The sequence below is a fragment of the Coccinella septempunctata genome, chromosome 4 (genome assembly GCF_907165205.1).
Source record: "Coccinella septempunctata chromosome 4, icCocSept1.1, whole genome shotgun sequence".
Taxonomy (NCBI): Eukaryota; Metazoa; Arthropoda; class Insecta; order Coleoptera; family Coccinellidae; genus Coccinella; species Coccinella septempunctata.
The window spans coordinates 18,565,409-18,588,278 of NC_058192.1; the positions used below are offsets into that span (position 1 = coordinate 18,565,409).

The 22,870-nt window shown below is 32.4% G+C and overlaps 3 protein-coding genes across 8 annotated transcripts in view; 2 read left to right on the plus strand and 1 right to left on the minus strand.

The window, feature by feature from the left end:
- Window positions 1–504: 504 nt before the first annotated feature.
- Window positions 505–1,159, plus strand: LOC123312063 (protein Mpv17-like). Its single transcript, XM_044896256.1, has 2 exons — window positions 505–742; window positions 801–1,159. Exons 1-2 carry the CDS (start codon window positions 551–553, stop codon window positions 1,143–1,145), a joined length of 537 nt encoding a protein of 178 aa, XP_044752191.1. The 5' UTR covers window positions 505–550; the 3' UTR covers window positions 1,146–1,159.
- A 209-nt stretch (window positions 1,160–1,368) lies between these two features.
- LOC123310658 (GSK3B-interacting protein) lies at window positions 1,369–2,100 on the plus strand. Its single transcript, XM_044894211.1, has one exon. The coding sequence runs from the start codon at window positions 1,518–1,520 to the stop codon at window positions 1,869–1,871; it is 354 nt and encodes a 117-aa protein (XP_044750146.1). The 5' UTR covers window positions 1,369–1,517; the 3' UTR covers window positions 1,872–2,100.
- Window positions 2,101–2,277: 177 nt separating this feature from the next.
- The window catches only part of LOC123310656, a 130,725-nt gene continuing 110,132 nt past the window's right edge, over window positions 2,278–22,870 (minus strand). For 3 of the 6 annotated variants that reach the window (XM_044894207.1, XM_044894208.1, XM_044894205.1), the window contains exons 2-3: window positions 9,082–9,330; window positions 2,278–3,579 (exon numbers count right to left, since the gene is read on the minus strand). In XM_044894207.1, coding sequence (XP_044750142.1) covers window positions 3,364–3,579; window positions 9,082–9,321 — 456 coding nt within the window. In that variant the 5' untranslated portion in view covers window positions 9,322–9,330 and the 3' untranslated portion in view covers window positions 2,278–3,363. Of the gene's footprint in view, window positions 3,580–5,687; window positions 6,430–9,081; window positions 9,331–10,959; window positions 11,169–13,642; window positions 13,789–22,870 lie in introns of those variants that run through there. The other 3 variants (XM_044894206.1, XM_044894209.1, XM_044894210.1) reach the window with 3 other exon arrangements.

Sequence of the window (22,870 nt, forward strand, 5' to 3'; positions counted from 1 at the left end):
TGTCATTCTATATAATTAATCGATATGTTTAGCGGGACATGAACCGTACAACGTCTAACTTAAATTCTATACAGCATGGGCATTGTGAATCCCAAGTAGGAATTTTTTTGAAATCGATCCCTATGTGGATAATATTAATTTTCGCTCTTTCTAACCATCTATTAGGTGTTTCACCTGGGGTTCATACATAGCTTCTTTAGAGGATTCTTGTTCTAATATTATATACTTCGACGGGTTAAGACTCCGAACAGTATCTTAGTTAGTTGGATCGAGATTTTTGTAGATATATTTTCAATATAGTATAATATACTTACTATAAGTATTTCTAGTATATAATATAAACTAATACATACCATTAGGTATACCTTCCTTCTGAAGAATGTTTACCAGCTCTCGGAGTTCTCGGACTAAAATAGTACTACTAGATTCCCTAGTTCAATTTGTTGACGTTACTATAGATATTCTATAACGGTTTTCTATGATTACTTGTTACATTGAAAATTTTTAACCAGTTTTTTCAAGTAGAATTTTGAGCTCTTTTCAATATACCATGTCGAAATTTTTTCGGAGTTATGGAAAGACCCTACAGAAATATCCCATTGTGGTACAATCCATTCAAGTTGGTTTTCTTATGAGTGCTGGTGATGCGATTGCACAAAAATGCTTCGAACAACGTGTCAATGAAAAACCCTTCGATTATGAGAGGAACAGGAATTTTTTATTACTGGGAACCTTTATTATTGTGAGTGTTATGGAAAAATTGTTTTTGGAAGATACATACTAAGTTTCTTCTTCTGCAGGGGCCCTCTTCAAGTGTGTGGTTCTCTGTATTGGACCGTTATATAAAAGGGAGACCTGCAGAAAGAGCTATAAAAAAAGTAATTTGTGATCAATTTATATTCGCTCCTTGCTTTTTAGCGGTATTTCTCATGCTCTTGGAAACTATGAAACGACGATCGATTACTGAAGCCAGGAAAGCTGTAGGTGTATATTATTTTGATATTTTAAAGGTAAACTATGCTGTTTGGCCTTTTGTACAGCTTTGCAATTTTTATTTGATACCAGTGAACTATCAGACTCTATTTGTCCAATGTATCGCTTTAGGCTGGAATATTTATATTTCCTATAAAAGTCATGCAAAATAAAATGTAAGGATTGATTTTCTTCTCTGTATGACCATTGAGTATGACTAAAGATCAGAGATATTCTCTGCCAAAGATTCTTCTTCGTTGGCGTCATAGACATAGAGATATGTCTACATGTCTATGGTTGGCATGACTGTTCGTCTGTGACATAGAAGTAAAGAAAAAAAAAACTTTAGTTCAATGGTCTGTGATTAGTGATCTGTGGTGATTTATCATAGAAAATTCAAATGTCAAAAATATTTTGTTTTGAAACTTTTGAAGGTTATAAATTCTCATCTGTCTAAAATCAAAACTAAAAATAATAATAATTATAAGTTCACTGCAGGAAATGCATTCACCTTGTGCAACAGTGAATACATATGTAATTATTTGATGATAGTTTGTGTAACAATTATGGAAGAATATCTGTTAGATGAAAATAACTGGAAGTTGGAAGCACAAAGTGTTATTGGAGACATTGGAAACCATGTTAAATTTGTTGCTATATCTGAAACACTGCTGAATACCAACAATAAGATTTTCTTGAATTTAGAAACCTTGGAGAATAGAACTTTTTGTATAGAATTGTCTGCTAGTGGATTTCGAATAGTTGGCAATGCATTCAATCAAAACAATCTTGATGAATCAGAATATTACGAGACGCCTTACAGTCTTCTCAATAGAATCAGCCCTATGTTCAGTGCGTCTTTTAGAGATGAACTTCTGGAAAAATTAGCTAAAGCTTGAGAATACAGTTGGCTGAGGGTATTTTCAACATACTTAGTACTTGGTGTTGATATTCTACGTGGGGTATCTGAACCATAATACATAAGTAGCTTGATATTATCTTTGTATTATTCTCAAGAAATAATAGATAGAGAATATGACAATATGATATTGAATATCATACTATGAAAGATTGTATAATATTTTTGTCATTGTGGCTGTACTGAGGAAATAAAGTTGTAGAAGAAATGAGCATTCCCATTCTACTTCTTTTCGTAAAGTTATAGCCGACCATGTTAAGTAAACACTTTTGAATTTTGGTGTCGAGTTGAGAGTAATATAAAGTTGAAATTTCCTGATTCTGAACCAAATGATTGGTTGGTAGGACTTGAAGACAGTTCACATTCCATTGAATGTAAACTATATGTGCTTCTATATACTCTTTATTTTGAAAGTACTTTTATTGGTACATTGCTTGAAATCAAATTCACATCGTTTTAAGGTTGGTTTACCATAAAATCATCACAATTTCTTATATCTTAAAATCTACCGTATCGCATAGATTTATTTCTAATTTTCTACTTTCAATGTATTATATATTTCTTTGAATATACTCTAAGCAACAATGTCGTTGTACATACATGTGTCCAAAATAATTGAAAAAAAAAAGAGCGTAAGGATTGAATGAAATAATTCCTAAATGGACATTAATTTTTAACTCCTTCACTTCATGAAATAAATAACTATAAGCCCTTATAAGGATGAAAGTGCAACTGAAAAATATATACAAACATATCTTTAAAAAAAAAAAATAGTGTGTTGTCTGAATCAGGTTTCAGAACTCATTTTACGCATTATAATTCAACTGAAGTATGATTCATTTTACATCTATAGTTTTCACGCTCTACTGCGTTTGAATTTAACAATTATTATAGGCCCTATTTTTTTTTATATTGATTCCATTTTTTCTTACAACTGTTAGTAAATCTATAAATTAAAATAATCTTTATCTTTATATTTTTTTTATTTTTTATTACTGACATTTAAAAATTATATGCCTACAAAATAAGAATTCTAGTAGAGAATCTAACATTCTTCTGGTTCAAACAATCCTATTCCGTCTGTTTCTTGCTCTTATTCGAATTGAATATTTCATGGGAAAATGACCCAGGTTAAATATTTTGATTTAGATGACATGCAACAAGAAATATTCTGCGTTGAATATTGTTGAATTTGAATATTACTGTGTGCTGTGTGATTGTGTGGCGCTTTGTTAATTTTGGACCTGTAAACTCGATAATATTCTTTATTCAGATCACTGTATGGACCAGTGAATTGTTTTGGTAGTAAATCAGGAATAAAGAAATTATTTATGGACAATTAAATGAATGAATACAGTTGTTCAAATTAGCTAGTGTTGGGTGTTGGGCGAATTTTGTCGCAATGGTGTCGTTTTTGCGATTTGATTTCTACCCACTGATTCACGCACACGGAAGCCATGAGGATAAAAGAATTACATATTGTTGAACCTATCAATATTCCGGTGGACCGCGTACGACCTTTTTCCGAACGATTGTAGGAATTGACGGTTGCGTTCTGCATTCTGTTGGGTCTTCTTTCTTGCCATTTCCATGACCAGTTTGTTCCTTAGAGCGTCCAGTGAGTTTACGATGGACAGGGATCCCCTTGGCCTCATGAATTCAGCCCTCTTGATCCTGGTCTCGGGATTCTGGAATAGATTTCGTTAAAAAAGTTTTGTTCGGGTATAAATTGCACTTATTTATTTCGTATTACTCAATGTGTAGAATGTAATAGGATACAAAGAAAATAAATGTGTCCTCTGACTAGTGGCTGCCTGTGATTATTTGAACCGAGGAGACTAAAATTTTGATGGGCAATAGATCCATTTTGCAATGTTCAATTCCCTCTCTATTCTATACATTATATTCTCGATCAAACATCCCTGACAACAAAATCAAAAAGTTTCCTAAATTAAAGTTCAACACGAAGTCCGCTGAACCTTACCAGCAAAGATTATACCAAAGAAATACATTTTATACTCCATAATATTTGCTTATTAGCTTAGGAGAAGCGTGAAAGTATGCGCGAGTCCGCGAGTAGGCTGTCAGCGGAACCAAATGGCGAATAGACTCCCCCAATGCAACATACTACAAACTTCGTTATTTCAAATATTTATTATAACGTTTTCCTATTTTTCTCTATCCCAATCTGAGTATTTTGTCTAGTACCCTATCTCTATTCTCAATATTTTCAGATGTTAATGGTTGTCTACAAAAATTGCCAAAAATACGGACCCAATGAATAGGCATAGGTAAAGATATTCATATATTAGGAAGCTGAAATTTTGAAAATGGGTCACTGCGATCCTCAGGATGAATTCCGTGTAGAAAAGTCTTGGTTTGTGATGTACAGGGTGCTCCAAAATTCTTCGTCTTATCACTCATCCAAAAATGACAAACATCCTAGCACTTTTTATTTGAGAGAAAACCAAAATACGTAGTTAATGATGTATTATGTTTCTGTACAAAACCCTCATGGTTTCGGAAAGTCAAATTTCTTTGAAAGTATAAATGGCTTTTCAGAGTACGGCTTCTGTTTTTCTACCGTAGGGTAGGGTACCAACTGCCACATTAAGTTCCTGAGATTCTGAAATCATTGAAAACTCGACTGAAGGTGTTTTCAAGCTCTTGAAGCAAATGGGTAACACTTTGAACATTTGTTGTAAAAGTCTGCAACTTCCCTTGACGTTCGCTAGGAACATTGTCCATGAATAACAAATAATTTCAATGAAAATTCATAAGATAGCCGCGATTTATATCAATTTTTCTCAAAAAGCCTTGCTCTAATATTTTATCGAACAAATACAATTCCTTGAATGCAAGAGACAAACACCTTCAGTCGAGTTTTCAATGATTTTAGAATCTCATGAAACTGAAGTGCCATTCTACGGTAGCAACAGAAGTTGTAAGTATGCTGAAAATCCTAACTTTCACAGAAATTTGATTTTATTTCCTGAATCATGAGGGTTTTCGTTAAGGAACATGATGCGTGTGTTTTGATTTTGTTTGAAAATTTCAGATGGGAGGTAGGTTGTTCCATTTGAAAAAAACAGGTTTTTGTCGTTTTGTTTCGAGTGAAAAGACGAAGAATTTTGCAAAACTCTGTATATCACAAAAAATAAAGCTTTTTCTGCACGAAATCCTCATCAGGATCTCAGTGATCAATATTTTCAAAATTTCAGCTTTCTAAAATATGAAATAAAAAGTTATAATATACAGGGTTTGATCTATTTAGAGGCTGACTATAGGAATATCGAAAACCGTTAAAAATAAAGGGTGGCTTAAATTACAAAAAAGTAGTGCACCAGTATAATAATCGCTATATAGGATTATGACTACAGACCGAATTTTGTGTAGTTATCTCCAAAAACAAATGAGTTATGAAGAAAAAATGATAATCTTGATTTTCAGTTTTTTCGAGATATCTCATAGGAACCATCAGAGATATATGGGAACTGTTTACTTTACACCCACCCACTCACGCAACGCAACTTTTTCGTAATTTAAGCTACCCTGTGTATTTCTAACGGTTTTCGAGATCCGTGTAGTCCCCCTCTGAATATAGTTCTAACCCTGTACCTATATAGGGTGTTCCATTTGAAATAACGAAATTTGAAGTAGTTTTTTTGTATAAGCGGCAAATTTTCAGAAATTTTCGATTTGGACTGTTGAAATTTGTTGGTTTTATTTCTCGTTGATTCAGTATCGATTTAAACGATTTCAGGATAGAGGAGAGATGTATAAAAAATAGAGAAACTCAGTATGATTGCTTGTTTATTATAGTCATATAATATATTATTGATTTTTTATTATTGGATAAAATATTACTTTATAAAATAATTACATTAACTTAAGAAAATATTCACAGATTTCACAATATAAAAAAAATACTTTGATAAATACTGTACAATTATGAAGAGATTTTCTGAAAGACTAGATATAACGATTCAAATTGAGAATACAGAAAAATTAATGACTAGTATGTACGAAACCAAAAATGTGAATAGTTAATGAATCGAAGTCTACATTCTTCAAAAAACTGCTTTTACTTTTAGTCTCAACAGTTTTGATACACATATAAGCGTTGTTAAGTATAAAGAGATCTTCGCTTGACAGGAATGTCTGTTTATCCCTGAGCATTTACTAAGAAATCAACAGTCGAGTTGAAACATCAAGGAATCTGAAAATGGTTGGCTATCCTCAAATAATAATATTCGTCGTAGTAAAATTGCCCGTCTACCATAATTAAATCAGGACAGCGCAACGGCCAACTATTTCAGATACCCGTCGGATGGAAATTGAACTATTGAGATCGCTTAGGATGATTACAGTCTCTGAAGTAACTCCCTGTTTTTCTGCACATTTCTTTCCCAGTTTTTATGTAACATGGCTTTTCTCAAGGCGTCGATTGGCGCCTTGATAGAAAGAGATGGTCTGACGTTCCTGTCATCTATGTATGACTCGTAGTAGCGCTTCCTCAGATTGGGCCTATAGGGTGCCTGAAAAACAAAGGAAAATCTAAGAAGAGCTTCAACTCAATTGGATTATAAATGCGTATCTTTGTTCTAAATGAACATTATTATATGCCATTGGATCATATGATATACAGGACTGTCTATACAACTCTACAAAGCGCTATGCCGAAAGCTTACACCCGGGGATGTAGTGTCAGTGTCACGTACTCAATATAATTTCTTCTCATTCTTCACATTCTGTATCCAATGATGAGGGATAGGTAGCTAAGCTTGAATTTTTACCAAATAAAATATTCACCACATTTGAAAAATGACAGATATTGCTATGATTCGCTGCACTTCATGAAGAATATCATACCAAGGAAAAACCGATGGATTCAGTTCATTTGTAAGTATGGTATTCAGAAATATTTAGCAGAAATCATAATTTTGAAAAATAAATATATATTTTTGTTTTCTATCGAAAAGTTAGAGAATGGCTTTTTTGATGTTTTGAATTTTCTCCGACAGATTGAAACGATATTCCATCCTGCAGAATCTATTGTTAATTTCTATCAACAATGGGCCTACCTGTACACTGTACAGGGCCTATAATGAGAAAATTCGAGTAGTTGATTATTTATCTTTAAAAAAAGAGATGAAATGTGGTGACAATTTCCGGGGTCTTTGAGCTGATCTACCTTGAATGCAAATTCAGTTCAAAAATTGCTATAATAGCCGACCTGTATAAATACGGCACACAATATCCAAACTGAAAGAAAAGTTGTGTCCTTTCCTCCTTTTAGATTTCTGCACCTTATTACCCTTTATAATTAAGAATATTCTGGATTCATGCATATAAATAATTCATTTATAAACAACAAGAAATTAAGACATTTCTTTAAGGATGCCAACTGAGAATAACAAGAGAAGATGGAAGAAGTAGAATAGCAAGTATTAGCATACTGTGTAGTGTATATTTTGAAATCATGCTCAATCATGCTGAGAATAAGAAACTAACTACTGTTTAACCCATAAAAAAATATTATACCTTCATATATGAACAGAGACTACAGTGGATGGTTATAAAACATTCTCATGATGCTCCTTTCAAATCAAAAAGTTCATATATGTATGAAACAGAGTTATGGTCAGTTCCACAAGACATTGATTGCCGATCAAGCATTTAACGGTGGTTGAGTTGCCGGAATAGGCCGAATCTATATTTCGAATCCAGTATTTAGGAAGCATTTCGGTAATGCACGTTTTGATGTATCAAGAATTTTTAGTAGCTGCGTAATTAACAATTAAATAACAACTTATTATAGAATCTCGCGAACAGACCTGTTAAGCGCTTGATCGAATGACCAGACATTATGAAACCGGACTTTAAAGTTGTGAAGCTTCAAATTATACTTACTATGTTATTCTCAGTGAGAATCTTTTAGATCAAGTTTACTTTTTAATCACTTCAACACAGTAAACTAATACAACTCGCGTTTAAGAATGCATTGAAAGCATAAGCGAAAAGGCAAAAGGGAAAGAAAGTCTTTTATAGGCTCAATGAAGCATTTTAGCAAAACAACTGAAGTTTTCTGTCAAATTTCTGGTAGAAACGAAATATTTCTGTAATATTTTCATGTTTTCTTTAGGGAGTCTGATATTCAACTGTCGTCCTGATGTTATCTTGAAATCGCTTTCTTATATCTGAATATATGGAATAGAGTTAAATAGACGAATAGAGCCTAAAAATTATAACGCTTCAGAATTTTCACAGTTAGCTTTTTGAGATAATATAATATATGAATTATGGAGTTGATGACAGAAAAATCCATTAAATTGAAGAGTAGGTAATATGTATTTCTCAACTCAAAAACTGAATTACAAGATTTTCACAAACATGGGTTATTTAACCACCTGACTACTGTGGTAGCGAAACGCGTGTAGTGGTTAGATAACCACACATGTTAATAACATCATATCATTTTTTGAATATTCTATTCTGTAAAGAATATATACATCGTCTAGCCTACATGATGACTGATTTTACAGAATTATTATTGAGAAGCAGGTATAAAATCAATTTTTCAAGGGTGCTTGAATTTGAATGTTTTTTATTATTATTATTCATATTTATTGTTCAGAGAATTTTGAAAAAGGTTTTAGAAAAATATTGAATATATTGAATAGAATAAATTTAAAGGATGATTTCTTGACAATATTATATATATTTTTTTTCGGGCACCCTCTGCTTAGATACAGCTTCCTTTTGTTTCGAATCCTATAATTTACTTCACTATTGCACGACTCTATATACATAAAGTTTCACTGTTCGTTTTAATACATGTCTTTGAATATATTTATGTTTTTGTACCGAATATTTGTAGTTTGTCATTTGAATAATTATATAAACAAAACGAACACAAGCAGTCCTTAATCGAAAAATGGGCATTCACAAGGTCTATGCCCTTTTATCGATTAAGGGCTGTTTGTGTGTTCGTTTTGTTTATATAATTATTCAAATGACAAACTATAAAATTCTTAACTTTCTTAGAGATATTGATGTAATGGTCAATTGTACACCTTGGTGATTATTTGATATCAATATTAGATGTAACCTGCAACTTAGTTTTTTGTTGACTGGTGTTAATATTTTGGAAAAATTGAAATCGTTGCAAACTCGTTTATATTACTCACCAATCTTTCACTGTCAGTGTTCAGGTCATCAGTAACCAAATAAAGACCAGTACCGCCTAGTCTCCTCCACTCAGGTTTGTATTTCGGTTGTACCTTGGGTAGTAAATAGTTGTTCAACGTTTCTTGTTCGGCTGCTATGTTGATTGGCTCTAAGAAAGAGCCGTAGTAGTCTACAGAATTCTCATCAGCTTTTATCGAAATAACCAACGCTGCACATGCTAGGTAAATGGACCAACGCATGATAGGAACCTGAAAAAATAAAAAAGGAACGTAAATATCGAATACGAGGGATGAACAATTTATCAAAAAAAAATTGCGCAGAGAAGGTCCTGAGAAATATCGACTACAACGGATCCCATCAAGGAGTCCCCATGATCCAGTGTCTGCTCTTTCATTCATTCATTAATAGAGCAACTATAAAATATTTCAGGTTTATTCAGTCACATTCGGACATCCTGTATATACTTAAGGCCAGTTAATGAGTCTCAATTTATACATCGTGGATATAAATTCTGAAATTCTGAAACAAGTGAGTGGGCAATCGAAGTTTGAAAATTGTTTCCAAATACAGGGTGATTCACTGCGATGAGCTTTTAGACATTTATGGAAAATAATTTTTGCTAAAATATTTTGGGACTTCTGCAACTTTTGGATATATCGGAAGCAAGCTACTACTTTCTTATGTCAAATGGCGCACCTAGTATGTATGTATATATTGGCATCGTTAGATAGCTGCCTTGATGAAAATCTGAACAGTATGCCATACCTTGAGTTTATGAATTATTGGAAATCTTATAAAAAAAATTGTAAAAACGCACAATTTTTTAAAAATATATTTGCTGAGGGGGCTGCTTTCAAAAAACTCATTACAATGATGCCCATATGTAATACTATAACAATACTAGTATTCGCAACAAAAATTTAGGTACAAGGTGTTTGTGAGAAAATCATGAAATTGGAAGAAGTGATCAAAACTCAAGATTTTCGAATTACAACTTATATTTTTTATTGATGCCCTCGATTCTACGTAAAAAAAGGAGGGGCAGGTGACCAAAATAAACCCTATAAGTATAATGAAAACTTTCAGAGTTATCAAGGAAAATCTTGAATTAGAAATAGTAAACAGCAATTTCGAACTGCTTGATTAGTCTAGTCTGTGACTTTCGGAAACAACAGGAAGAGATTAAAAAAATTCCGATAAATGATTTTGACATTTCATGAATTGTATAGGGTGTCTCCCAGAAAAGGACCATATACTCTATATGCAAAACTATAGAAAAAATTTCAAGTAAAAGTTGCACTGAATAAATCAGTCTCTAATAATTCATTAATGAAATACGACTAACTCATTTGTATACAGAGTGGCAATACAAAGTTACCTTCTTTTAAATGGTTCTATAGCTCCCGGATTGCCTGTTTCGGATTTTTTGGTATTTATCGACTGGTGTTGATGAATCAATCTCATTTCCTCAGAAACACCCTGTAAATTTTTGGTCCAAACAGTGTTATAGTAAGTACTAGATATGAGCAAAATTGAAAATGGTTCAAAATTTTTAAAATAAAACTCCCCAGAAGATATAGTAGTAGTAGTAGTAGTAAAAAAGTGTGACCGTTTCACTATTTTTTCATAAAAATCCCAACAACTCATGAACGTTGGATTTTTTTTCCATGGTAAGATTGAAATAAGAAGTAGTAGTCTGTTTCTGGTATAACCGGAAGTTGTAGAAGTCAGAAAACATTTTAGTGTGAAGTTCATTGTCGGAAACCTACATGCAAATTTTCAGCGCAAATTATGATTAGTGCGTCCAATTTTCGAGAAACAAAATGGCGAATTCCTGGATTACGATTTCTACAGAATGTTCAGGGTTGCCAACTCACCCTTTCACCCTCTCTATTGGCTTGTTTCCTCGAATAATGTTTTGTTTACCACCGTTCATCGCGACATATGAACATTTCCTATTCAAACAACCTTCGTCTGGCAATATTATTTCACCGCTAGAAAAGATATTCCGAATTAAACAAACCCATCAGTGAAATGGCTTTTCCGATACGTGAGGAAATCATCGTGCAACGTCGTTTATTGAATTTCATTCTGGGAACACTTATTCTCAGTTCCATCACGTAAAACGTATTTTCGTCAATATCTCTGATAAAATATTTATGGAGTTTGTACAAAAAAGACGTATATCTATATTGCCGGTTGAATAAATCGAATCTTCTGGGATAAGTTATGGTAATGGCTAATCTGGAATCTCTTCATTCGACGTGGACGTGCAAGGTTTCCCGAGGAACCTTTCCAACAGGAGAAAGTTTCGTAATTGACAGAGATAACCGAGGAAACTCAGTTTCGGTAAGTTACGCGGAGAAGAATTGAAACGAACTAATCTATGCTGAATTACCTAAAACTTAATTTGATTAATGCAGGAAGTTAGTTATGTCTGATGAATAGTACTGTCACTCTATGAAAATAACGATTTCCGCAACTATTGAACTTTTGCATAACATCCACTTTGCATTTCCCTTCGAAGGAAGTTCGCAACGAAGAAGATGCCCGCCAGTTGGAAAATTTTCTTAATCTTTCTAGACACCTAGACAGACACTAATTATATTGGCTTTTGTAAAGACGGCAAGAATTTGAAATTTACGGTTTTTCAGGCTAATTCATCATCTTCGTGAAAACTGTTTTGCTCTTCAATTGTTGGTAAAATCGCGGTTTCTATCAGCTTAAAGTTAGCTAGCACAACCGAATATACAGGGTGTTTTCAAAGGTGAGGCTTTTTTTTGACAAAAAGTAGCACTCATCAAATTAGTCGTTCAACCAAAAATTGTCTTTATAAAATATCCGAGATGACTGAGATACAACCCCTAGAAGTTCGACAAAATTTCATTGACTTTCAAGTAAGTGACTGTGAAAGGTGACTCCGGCATCGCAAAAATGAAACAAAACATAAACATATGGCTGAACAATGAATGATTCAGTACCAAGTTCATCGAATTAGATGCATCACGTCACTTTTGAGAGAATCATTTGTTGCATCGTGCAATTTAAGGCGAAAAAGAATGTAGAAAATCGAGGCAGTTTCTTAAATATGCTTATGTTAGTTATGTTGAAAAAGTGCTATAATGCTGCCCTATTTCATCCCATTTTTACGACGATTGTTGGAATGTTCGAACAAGAAGATTGTGATGCCCATTGTAAAAAAAATCGCGAATAATTTAGACGAATTTTATTGGTGATATTTTGAAGTATTATTCTATTTTCTACACTTGTGTCCTAAGTCTCTTCTGTCAGTTGGTATCGAAATGAGCCATTTCATAAAATCGTGTGAGTTATTAAAAAATAATGACAACAATTCGGCAATCCCAAGTTTCTAATTTCATCACCAAGTAAATATCGAACAAGCCAATATTCTAAACGAAACCACATGGTCGAATAAGGAGATAAGTTTTTTCCCACTGCTTTGCGATAATCCAGCTAATATCTAACATCTAGGGTCGAATAAGGATCTATTTCAGTGATCATTTTCATTTTAATTTTTTTTTTCAACTTTGTCATTTTGAAAGTTTTGTATAGGTGATTTTTGGTGAAACGCTTCATTTTGACCAGTTCTACCTTCTGTTGGAAAAAAAGCCTCACCTTCAAATAAATATACCTTGTATATTATATTCAATCGACTGGTCATCCAGAATCTAATAAAATAATAATTTTAGGGGGTTCGTGGGGTTCGTATATACCATCAGACATACGTTAAAAAATTCTGGGTTTTGCTAGCTTCGTTTAGCTAGCAGAACCGAACTACAAGATCTCTTCTTGTTACTGGGATACTGGGCGTTTCATGAAAATCATAGAATATTCAAGCCCTATGATTTCTAAACTAATGGATAAATTTGGATGATATTTTGCAAGCTTATTATCTTTGAGAGAAAAGAATCCATCAAAGGCGGAAATTAAGAAAAAATTCAATTTGCATACAAAGGAAGCTGTGATGAGGGCAAGTGCCAATTGACTAGGAGAAAGCGTGTAAAATGTGAAAATGAACAGAATTATATACAAGGAATTATCATTTTCGAAGAAAATATAGATACCGGCAAAATATTTTGATAATGTGATTAATCAAATCGAATTTTGAGAATTTTGCAAAATGTTTTATGAAGGCACTTTCAATCCATATTCAATTTCAGACTCTTCGTTACCCTATTTGATATTGTTTTGATTAACAATCAGGGATAATTGGGCACTAATATATAACTTCTTCTGAATTTTGATTATCTACTTCTTGAATGTATGAATGAATAGATACTTATGTTTGGTACATTTTCCTTTTAAACTCCATCATTGAAAATATTCGAAGGTAGCGGTTTTATGTGCTCCCCCCTAGAAGACACTGGGGAAATAACAAATAATACCTTGTAGAATGTTAGCGATCGCTAAAAGAAAAGTAGGTATATACTCAAAAAAATTCACGATGTACACTAAAACAGACTAAAATCCAAAACGGAAATTAAAAGAAATAGTTATAGTCACGCAAAAGATTAAAAGTTGAATACAAATCCTACCTACCTCTATGGTGGAACTATCAAAATTACATTATGCAGATTTAGAGTGGCTCAACATTAATGAAATTGACCTTTAACTTTTCAGAGTTAAATCCACACTTAACTTGGAGAATTTCCAATCTGAGAATGAACGATCAATTCGCTAATTGCTTTGGTTGCACAGATAAATATGTAATCACGTTTCAATGCAAAAAAAAAAAAATATTGGAACGTGATATTCATGGAAGGTGGATGGTGTATTGGAAATTCTCTCAAAACAAACAAATTCATCAGAAGCCCATTATTTATTGTTAATTACCTAACTTGATCGAATCCATTCATGCCATACTCTGTGTTGTTCCAGGAGAATGTTACTATTTTTTTTAATTCAATTTTCAGGCAGAAGAAGGTTTATAAATGATGCAGGAATAATCAATAATACAGATAATCTTTTATGGTTAGTACTGTTTTCTTTTTAACTATCTCAAAAAAATGACAAATAAAACTGATTTTTTTTTGGTTCCCACTACCTCAACCATTAAATTCAGTATTGTATACTAGCAGATACAGTAATGTCATTATGTTGCTAATTTTGTTGTTTCCAATAATTTTGTATACCTAATTGACGACAAAACCGAATGTACGGTTGGTTTCACATGTGGATGTAAAATTTAATTATATACAAATTCTCATGATTCAAAATTGTTAAATACGTTCCAATTTTACACTCTACGATTAAATAGGCCGGAAAGCACTGATTGGCATCATCATAATGCGGAGAAATGAAATACATCGGATCATAATGTATCGAAATTATGGGTAAATTCGATCTGTCCATGTTTCATATTTGTTTCAATAATAGTAGTCGGCTTGAAAATTAGATACAATGAGAATTCACAAAGCGGAGGTAGATTTTGTCATTTGTTTTGCATATTGCTTTTTACTCATAATAGGTGCGACACATTCAAGCAGAAAAAATTTGTCACCGATATAACTAGCTCCGGAGAACACAGAATAATGTATTGGAAGAACTTGTGCAATCTTGGAGCTGGACAAGGGTATCGAATTGCCTACGATTACTTTAGGATATACACTGCTCGAAAATTGAAGTGGATATTCGAAAGAAGACTACTTTTTGCCCTTTTTGATACCCTATTCTCGGTCTCTTTTTCTGAGAAACTAACAAGAGTAGTAGTCATTTTTGTCCACCTTCTTTTGTTTTCGAGTTATAAGCGAAAATTGGAAAAATGGCGATTTCGAAATAAATTTATATCTCCGCTAATACTGATGATAGAGCTCTGAAATTAAAACATTATACAGGCACTTTTTTAAGTATAATCCAGTGGCGTGCTTGCCTTTTTAGCAGGATTTTTAATTATACGAAGCTATGACCCAAAGTTATGTTTTTTTAAATGAGAACATTAGATTTCTGTGCGATTTTTTGAAAGCTTAATTTTTACTGATTTCAAAAATATATAACATCATATGGTTTGTATCAATATAAATAATAAAAAATGGTCAAAAACCTTTTTTCTCAATATTTCTATGGTTTCAACTTTAGATGAAAATAGAAAAATGTAGCATCTTATGATTACCACAGTTTCCTTCTATTAGTCCTTTCATTTCTATGCTCCTTACTCAATTTCTTCAAGATTAAAATTTTGTGAAAATTGGTAAAAAGCATAGAAAGAATGACATTGCCGGAAAGAGACTGCTCTTGTTATAGGAAGCTCTATTTTTCTGTGTTCGTCAAAAGTTGAAACCATAGAAATATTGAGAAAATAGGTTTTTGACCATTTTCTATTATTTATATTGATACAAATATTTTTGAAATCGGTAAAAATTAAGCTTTCAAAAAATCGCACAGAAATCTAATGTTCTCATTTAAAAAAAACATAACTTTGGTTCATAGCTTCGTAATTAAAAATCCTGCTAAAAAGGCAAACACGCCACTGGATTCTACTTAAAAAAGTGCCTGTATAATGTTTTAATTTCAGAGCTCTATCATCAGTATTAGCGGAGATATAAATATATTTCGAAATCGCCATTTTTCTAATTTTCGCTTATAACTCGAAAACAAAAGAAGGTGGCCAAAAATTACTACTACTCTTGTTAGTTTCTCAGAAAAAGAGACCGAGAAAGGGGTATCAGATTTTGTCTATCTCCACTGGTTTAAAAGCTGTAGTGCTAAAACATCGAAATTTGCCCACCCTGTACATATCTTGTGGAGACGTGGAGAGGAATTTGTTTGCATATTGAAAACACACAAAATATGGTCCTTATAAACATTAATGGTTTAGTTGGAAAAATTCAAGTGTGTATCTCATTTTTTGTAGGTGTATGATATCTTGCTCTGTGGTCTGTATGTGTTATTAATAATGGGCTATTGCAACTCATTTGGTATTGTGTAGTATTAAATGTGGATTAATTACTAGTTTAACATGCACTCAAAGGCCGTCTAACTAAAACAATTAGTATATCATTCAAACGAAGGTATAACTCAACAAGAAGTTGATAACCGTCTCTGGGTTACGCAAAGTGTGGTTAGGAGAGCCTGGAATCGGTATCGTACTGGTGGAAGTGCTGTCTTTACTTGTAGGGGTGGAAGAGCAAGATCTACAACCGTCGCACAAGATCGGCTAATACGATTAACTGCACGACGAAATCCGTTCTTCACAGCATTTTCATCTTCACAGCTCAATTACGCAATCTACCGGTAGAATAGTTTCTGGTCAAACGATCTAGATTAGTTTGCATAGCTTCAGTTTGAGAGCAAGAAAATCTGTTCAATACGGACCTGATAATTTCACCCAATTGGTTCGAATTCTTGAAGGTAGATAAGTTACTATTTATAGATGTAAATACTCCTTTATCAGAATAAAAATAATTTTTGCAATCGACGGAAAAATTTATACCATTTATTGAAATCTCTTCGATTAAAATAGTAATACTTGCGTTGTTTTATTATGAAATATAAATAAAGTGTATATATCGCTTGAGATAACGACGAAATTCAATTCTTCGTTGTGCGTCTTGTTATGATTTGTCTGCCACCAAATTGTGGTCATTATTCCTAATTTATCGCAGTGAAATGTTCGTATGTATGAAATGTTCGCTGATATTATTGTGGGCAAGACTTGCATTTGGTTGATTGCATTAATTTTACGTATTTGTAATTTGAAAAAACCACAATAAATTCGAACGCATAACACCCGTCGATATTTCATTGATAGGTATTCGTTATTTGCTTTACCCAAATACAGAATGAAATAAATTTCTTAAAAAAAGATTTTTTTGTCACCTTGTATACAAATGAGTTAGACAAATTGTACTTCACAATAATTGAGGACTGATTTATCCAGAACAATTTTTGTAGGACAATTTTGTCTATAACTCCTATCGTTTCGCATATATTATAAGGTCTTTATTTGGCGAACACCCTGTACATGTGCCTATCAGGCGTATTTTTATTCCCCCATCAAGCTTTGTGACCCATACTACTTCATTGGTGAATAAATTACAGTGTTCACCAGTTTCAATCCGGGAAAAAAATGATGCAATAGGAATAGGACATTTCTGTATTTTGAAAGGCCTTAAATATCAACGGTGGTGACTGGAGGAGCAGAAATTAGCATGATTTTCTTATCGAAATCTATAAATATCTTAAATATTGCAAACTCATAATAAACACGCTAATATTGGATCAAAATTCGCGAGAATCATATCTGGCGATATAAACAAATATAAAAATTGAGGAAATATAGAATTTGTACACGTGATCCTGACATGAATTCCAACAATATCTCACATAGAACAACAAATCGAAAAAGGTTTGTTTTCGTCTTCCATGCGTGAAGCAATCAATTAACTATTTATTGTCAAAATTTATCATTTCACAATTCTGTTACAAAAATTTAACAGAGCAATTCTAACAGTTCTTACGAAAGAAACAAAATACAAAAAATATTTAGGTGGGTGATGGTAAAAGTAAATTAGGTGGTTGAATTTGCCATTACCTTCTCCTACCTGAAGATGCTATTGTGAAAGCTAAACACATGTAGCGGTAAAAACACATCATTAATGAATATAATATACCTATTTTACCTCTGAAGGTTATACTCCACCGGTTAACTTTTTTTTAATTACATATAACATCCACAGTATTCAGTAACTGTTGAATAAACATTCCCTCATCTACTATAAATATAATATTCAATATTCGAGATTTGGAAAGTAGCATCCCCCCATAAAAAAGGGAAACTCAGTTTTGAAGTTCAGTAGGTATTGATGAGCGAACAAACAAACAAACTTTTACAGTGATAATATCAGTGAGAAAAATTGCCATGTAATGAAAAATTAAATAAAGTTTTGGGAGATATATCTTTAGGAATCTTAATTTAATGTTCCCTCAAAACGCAGTGTTGTGAAAATTTCACTGCAAAATCAGATTGACTTATCCGCTTGGCGAGGAAAACCTTGTGATGAAATTGAAATTCTTGTTTGAAGTTGATGAATTCAAACAGAACGTCTCATATATCTGCTTCGACGTAACTTGAATTAATATCCAGTGAAAACTTTACCTAAGTTCTGTTTTTAACGTAAAAAAGAGAGCAAGTTGGGAAAGTTTGTAGAAACGTCAGGAAAAACGAAAGATGAGCTTTGAATGCCGATATCGAGGAGTAATTATGAATTTTTCTTTGTCTGAACCAGAGGGGCTGACCTTAATGAAAAGGATTTGATTAAGAATTTTGTTATTGCAAAATATATTTCAATACTACTCCACGTAATTTAATTATGAATTTTATCCATCATCGATGCATAAAGTGATCATAATCAATCAGTTGTGATAAATGAACCATTATTCTCTAGTCTATAACTTCATGATCAGAATCACAGAGAGTCTCATAGGGATATCACAATTTTGAAATGCCAGAATTTGCGAGTATTGGGATATTTAAATGAATACAGATATTATTGAAAATGAGGTGAGATATTTCAGAAAAAATCTTTTCACAATGGTGGATAAAATACACTGCGTTTCGCGTAAACGGGTCTCTGGATTTTGCGACTCATTAAGCAAATTTAAAAAATGAATTATCAATATTGTACTATGTACTATCCCTCAAGGGCTATCCAATGTGCTATCATAAAAACTATCGAACGGCATTGGAAGTTGTTACGAAAAAAACCATATTCAATTAAATAAAAACAGACAATGTCTGAAACTTTTGGTGATGGTTTAATATTTTGTCATATCTCAATTTGAGGTTCATTTCATTTACACACTAGACAAAAATTACGGTAGATAGTGATTCACATTTCATTCAGTTTTGTTGGATGAGCTCTATTCATTTCCGTTATAAAAAGTAAAGTAACTGAATGTATTTTAAAATTAGGTTTTAGTATATACAATTCCAACATGTACTATTCAGAGTTCATGGCTAAAGAAGAAAATATTATTTCACCCATCTCATAAGAAAGGTGTCATCTTGTTCGAAGTTTCAATCAATAAAACCACTCCGCAGAAATGAAAACTATTCTCATCACTTCAGTTACATGCACATTTCATATTCTCTCTCCTTGAATTATGGGTTATTTTCATGATCGTGCCATAACTTTCAAGTTTGTCTACAGAATTATGATGTTCTGAATCAGGAAAAAGCATCATTTTCGATCTCCTATCGCTAAAGGGAAAAAAAGGAATTATGTAGGCACTTGAATTGCTACATGCATCATCTTTTTTGCGGGCAGGATAGTTTTAATTTTTATATATGTTAGTTGTAAGATTGAAATATCATTGTGTTCCCAAACCCAAGAAATATCATCTGTATTTCTCGTGCTTTACGAGTAATTGGTAGTAATGGTTATGACTTATGATAAGTTGGAGATAAAGTAAATAAAATATTTCTTTATTTTACTAACATTGAATCAATAATTAATGCAAATCACAGCGCATCTTCTCAAATCGCCGAATATTCCAACGAGATATTTTAAATCTTTCGTCTGCTTCAATTCCATTGATTCTTACGTCACCCACAATAGTATGTTAATGTATATCAGCAGTTCTCAACGTTTACATCCCATTGAACTCTAAAAGAACTTCTTTCTTTCTTCTAGAGTTCAATGTTACATCCCTTGGGTTCTATTCGTTTCACTCCTCAATTTTGCGCCCTCAAATTGAGTCGATCGTTTCAGAAAGATACAGAGGCCGTTGATGAATAGTAGGTACTCGATTTTGAAACGAAATTTCATCGGGTTTTGATAAGATGCTTTTTAATCTTCATTGATTTTAAACTTCAGAGGGGACTTTTAATTGTCATATTCCATGGATTCAGCATTAGTAATTGAACTGTAATATGGCCAATACTGTGAAATGGTAGATTTATCAAGTGATTCTAAAGTCCTTTGATTTTTATAAAAGCAGTCGGTTGGCCATGAAATAATTTTCTTAAGTTTTTGTAACTAGAACTGACTACCGGTACAACCATTTACTCCTATTTCTTCACTCTGCAAGAATGCTGAGGCGCTTGACAAAAATCATCAGGAACTGCTATTTCGAATTGTAATTTGCTCATTCTAATAGTTACTTATCTTATAATTTGAAATCGACCATTTCTCAAAAGGTATCGATTATATTCGATATCTGAACGAAATATATTTTAGATACATGTTTCTACAATCCGGAATATAATGAGTGAAGTGGATGACAAAGAATTTCCTTCTATTGCATGGGAGACCTAGAGAGATGGTGGTGGTAGAGAAGTTTTCTCAGAAAACATAAGCTAACTCATCACAACAGAAAAAAATATGGATTGCCATTAAAAAAAATGAAGATTTTGATGAATTTCTGTTTTGATAATGGATCTACGTTTTCGTAGACCCTGTTTATAATATGCTTATTTACAAAGAAAATTTTTAGTGTATAATTTATTGACTAGATACAGTCCAAATTTGAATCAATTACATAGAAAAGGGACGGAACTATATTTTTTTATGTAAGTACCTCAAACTGTCAAAATATTAATAAAAAGTAAAATTTCTCGAAAACCGTTGAGAATTCAGACATAGTTGCAGTGGCGTAGCTTGCCTTAGAGGGGCCCTGTATCAAAATGTGTTGAGGGGCCCTAATAGGAAGGGTGGAGTAAAAATAAAAGTAGCAAAAAATGTTCGATTAGTATCGAAATGATTATACAATAATATACAAACAACATAAAATGATAAACAAACAAATGATAAACAAACAATACAAAAAATTAAAGATACACTTTTCTAACCTTTATTTCTATTTCAGCAAATCTATTTATCAAATCAGCCATAGCTGATGACGATTTCAGTTTTTTAAGTTGTTCCCACTCTATTGACAATAACGACAAGTCTGAAAGCCGTTCTTGTTCCATAGCTGTCCTCAGATAATTTTTGATGAGTTTTAATTTTGAAAAAATCCTTTCAGCGGTTGCAGTTGTAACCGGAAGGGTCAAAAATAAAAGGCATGCAGTAATAACGTCCGGAAAACTGGATGCAAGGCTATTGAATTTTATCAGGACTAATTCTCAAAGTTCTTTGGCACGAATTTTCTGAGTTTCAGATTTTAAGTATTCGTATCTATCTGATGAATGATCAATTCGGTGTAAATAAACGGGATTTTGAAATGAATGCTCTTAGCAGTTATTCTCAAAAATGCTATTGTAAAACCTGTAAGAGGTTTTGGATAACATTTTTAGGAATTTTTTGCTTACAGACATTCGGGGGCCCCTAAAGCTTGGGGGCCCCGTATCACTGATACTGCTGATACCGCGGTAGCTACGCCCCTGCATAGTTGTGTTATCAAAGTCATATTCAAATTTGACAAGGAATTCAAAAATGTAAAAATATATAGGGTGTTCTATTTAAAATAACGAAGTTGATAGCTGTGCAGAAGAAACGAAACACTTTGTATAGTTCTAAATAATTTTAGGAGATGCTTTACTTAAAAAAAGGATTTGAAACTCTTTTTTGTAAAGTTATTAGAATTAGAGTAATCGACCGTTGCCCCATGGCGCGGACACCCTGTATAAATATAAAAGGGAAAATAAAAATTATGTAAATAAAAGCATGCCATTGCAGCCAAAAAAACTTTGTTGCGAAAATTTTTACAATATAAATGTTTGGACGGAAATATCAGATTTGTGCCTCTTGGTGAGGAAGAAGGTATTCCTATCTATAATGAAGCGAAATTATGATTAAAAAAAAAAATGGAATTAAATCAGCTACTGTCAGTTTAGAAGTGGAAAGAAACCTTTAAATTTTTTTACGGTCATAAAAACAACATATGAGTTTCTCAACTAAAATCAATTTTGATTTTAATTACCTAATAGATGGCTCTGGTTTGGAAAAAACTATTATAAACTATAAAGTCAAAAATTGAAAACACAAATATTTCATTTCATGCCAGAAAAACATCCATGTTTTTATTTCGTTGTTTTTCAGGTATCTACTTCTATGTATCGTAAATAAATGTTTTATTTCACAATTTTCGCAGATTATCGACCTTCGTATTAGGCTATTTTGTTCAGGTCGATTTACTTATAGAACTGATGGCTTAAGCATATTTTTTCCATTTCTGATATAATATTAATCGCGTCAACTTTAACAATTCGGATAAAAATTATAAATTCCTTCGAAGAATAGAAAGAAGCCTGCTTTTGTTGTATTGTATGATTATTTTATATCCTGCTTCCATTCCCATATACCGCATCCGATATGATAATGAAGTCATTAACATCCTTCACATAAAATAATACCAGATTTATAGAACATCAATTCAGTTTTGCATTAGCTGCCAGATTTGAAGGTTATGATGTGAAGTGAAATTTTTGTGTGATTTTCATGGAAAAAGAGTAGTGTGGGACACACCTTCGGCATATATACCTATTCATATATTCATCTTGAAATGATCATGACTTGTCAGAGTCAAAATATGAATTATTATGGTACCTAAAGTTTAACAACAATTTTTGTAATTATTATTATTATAAAATTAATTGAATAATGATTTTATGTAAATAATTATTGAACTGGAAGCAGAATTACATGATTTTGTCTAAAATACGATATTTAAGAATTTAAGTATGGTTGAATACTCCAGCCTAGTAGAAAGTCAGTTTCTAGTTCAATTATGGATTATGGATTTCGAACAAGTTTTGGTCATATTCAAATAATAATTTTCATATAATATATGTATATGAAGTTTAATATGTCAAATGAATAAACTTAC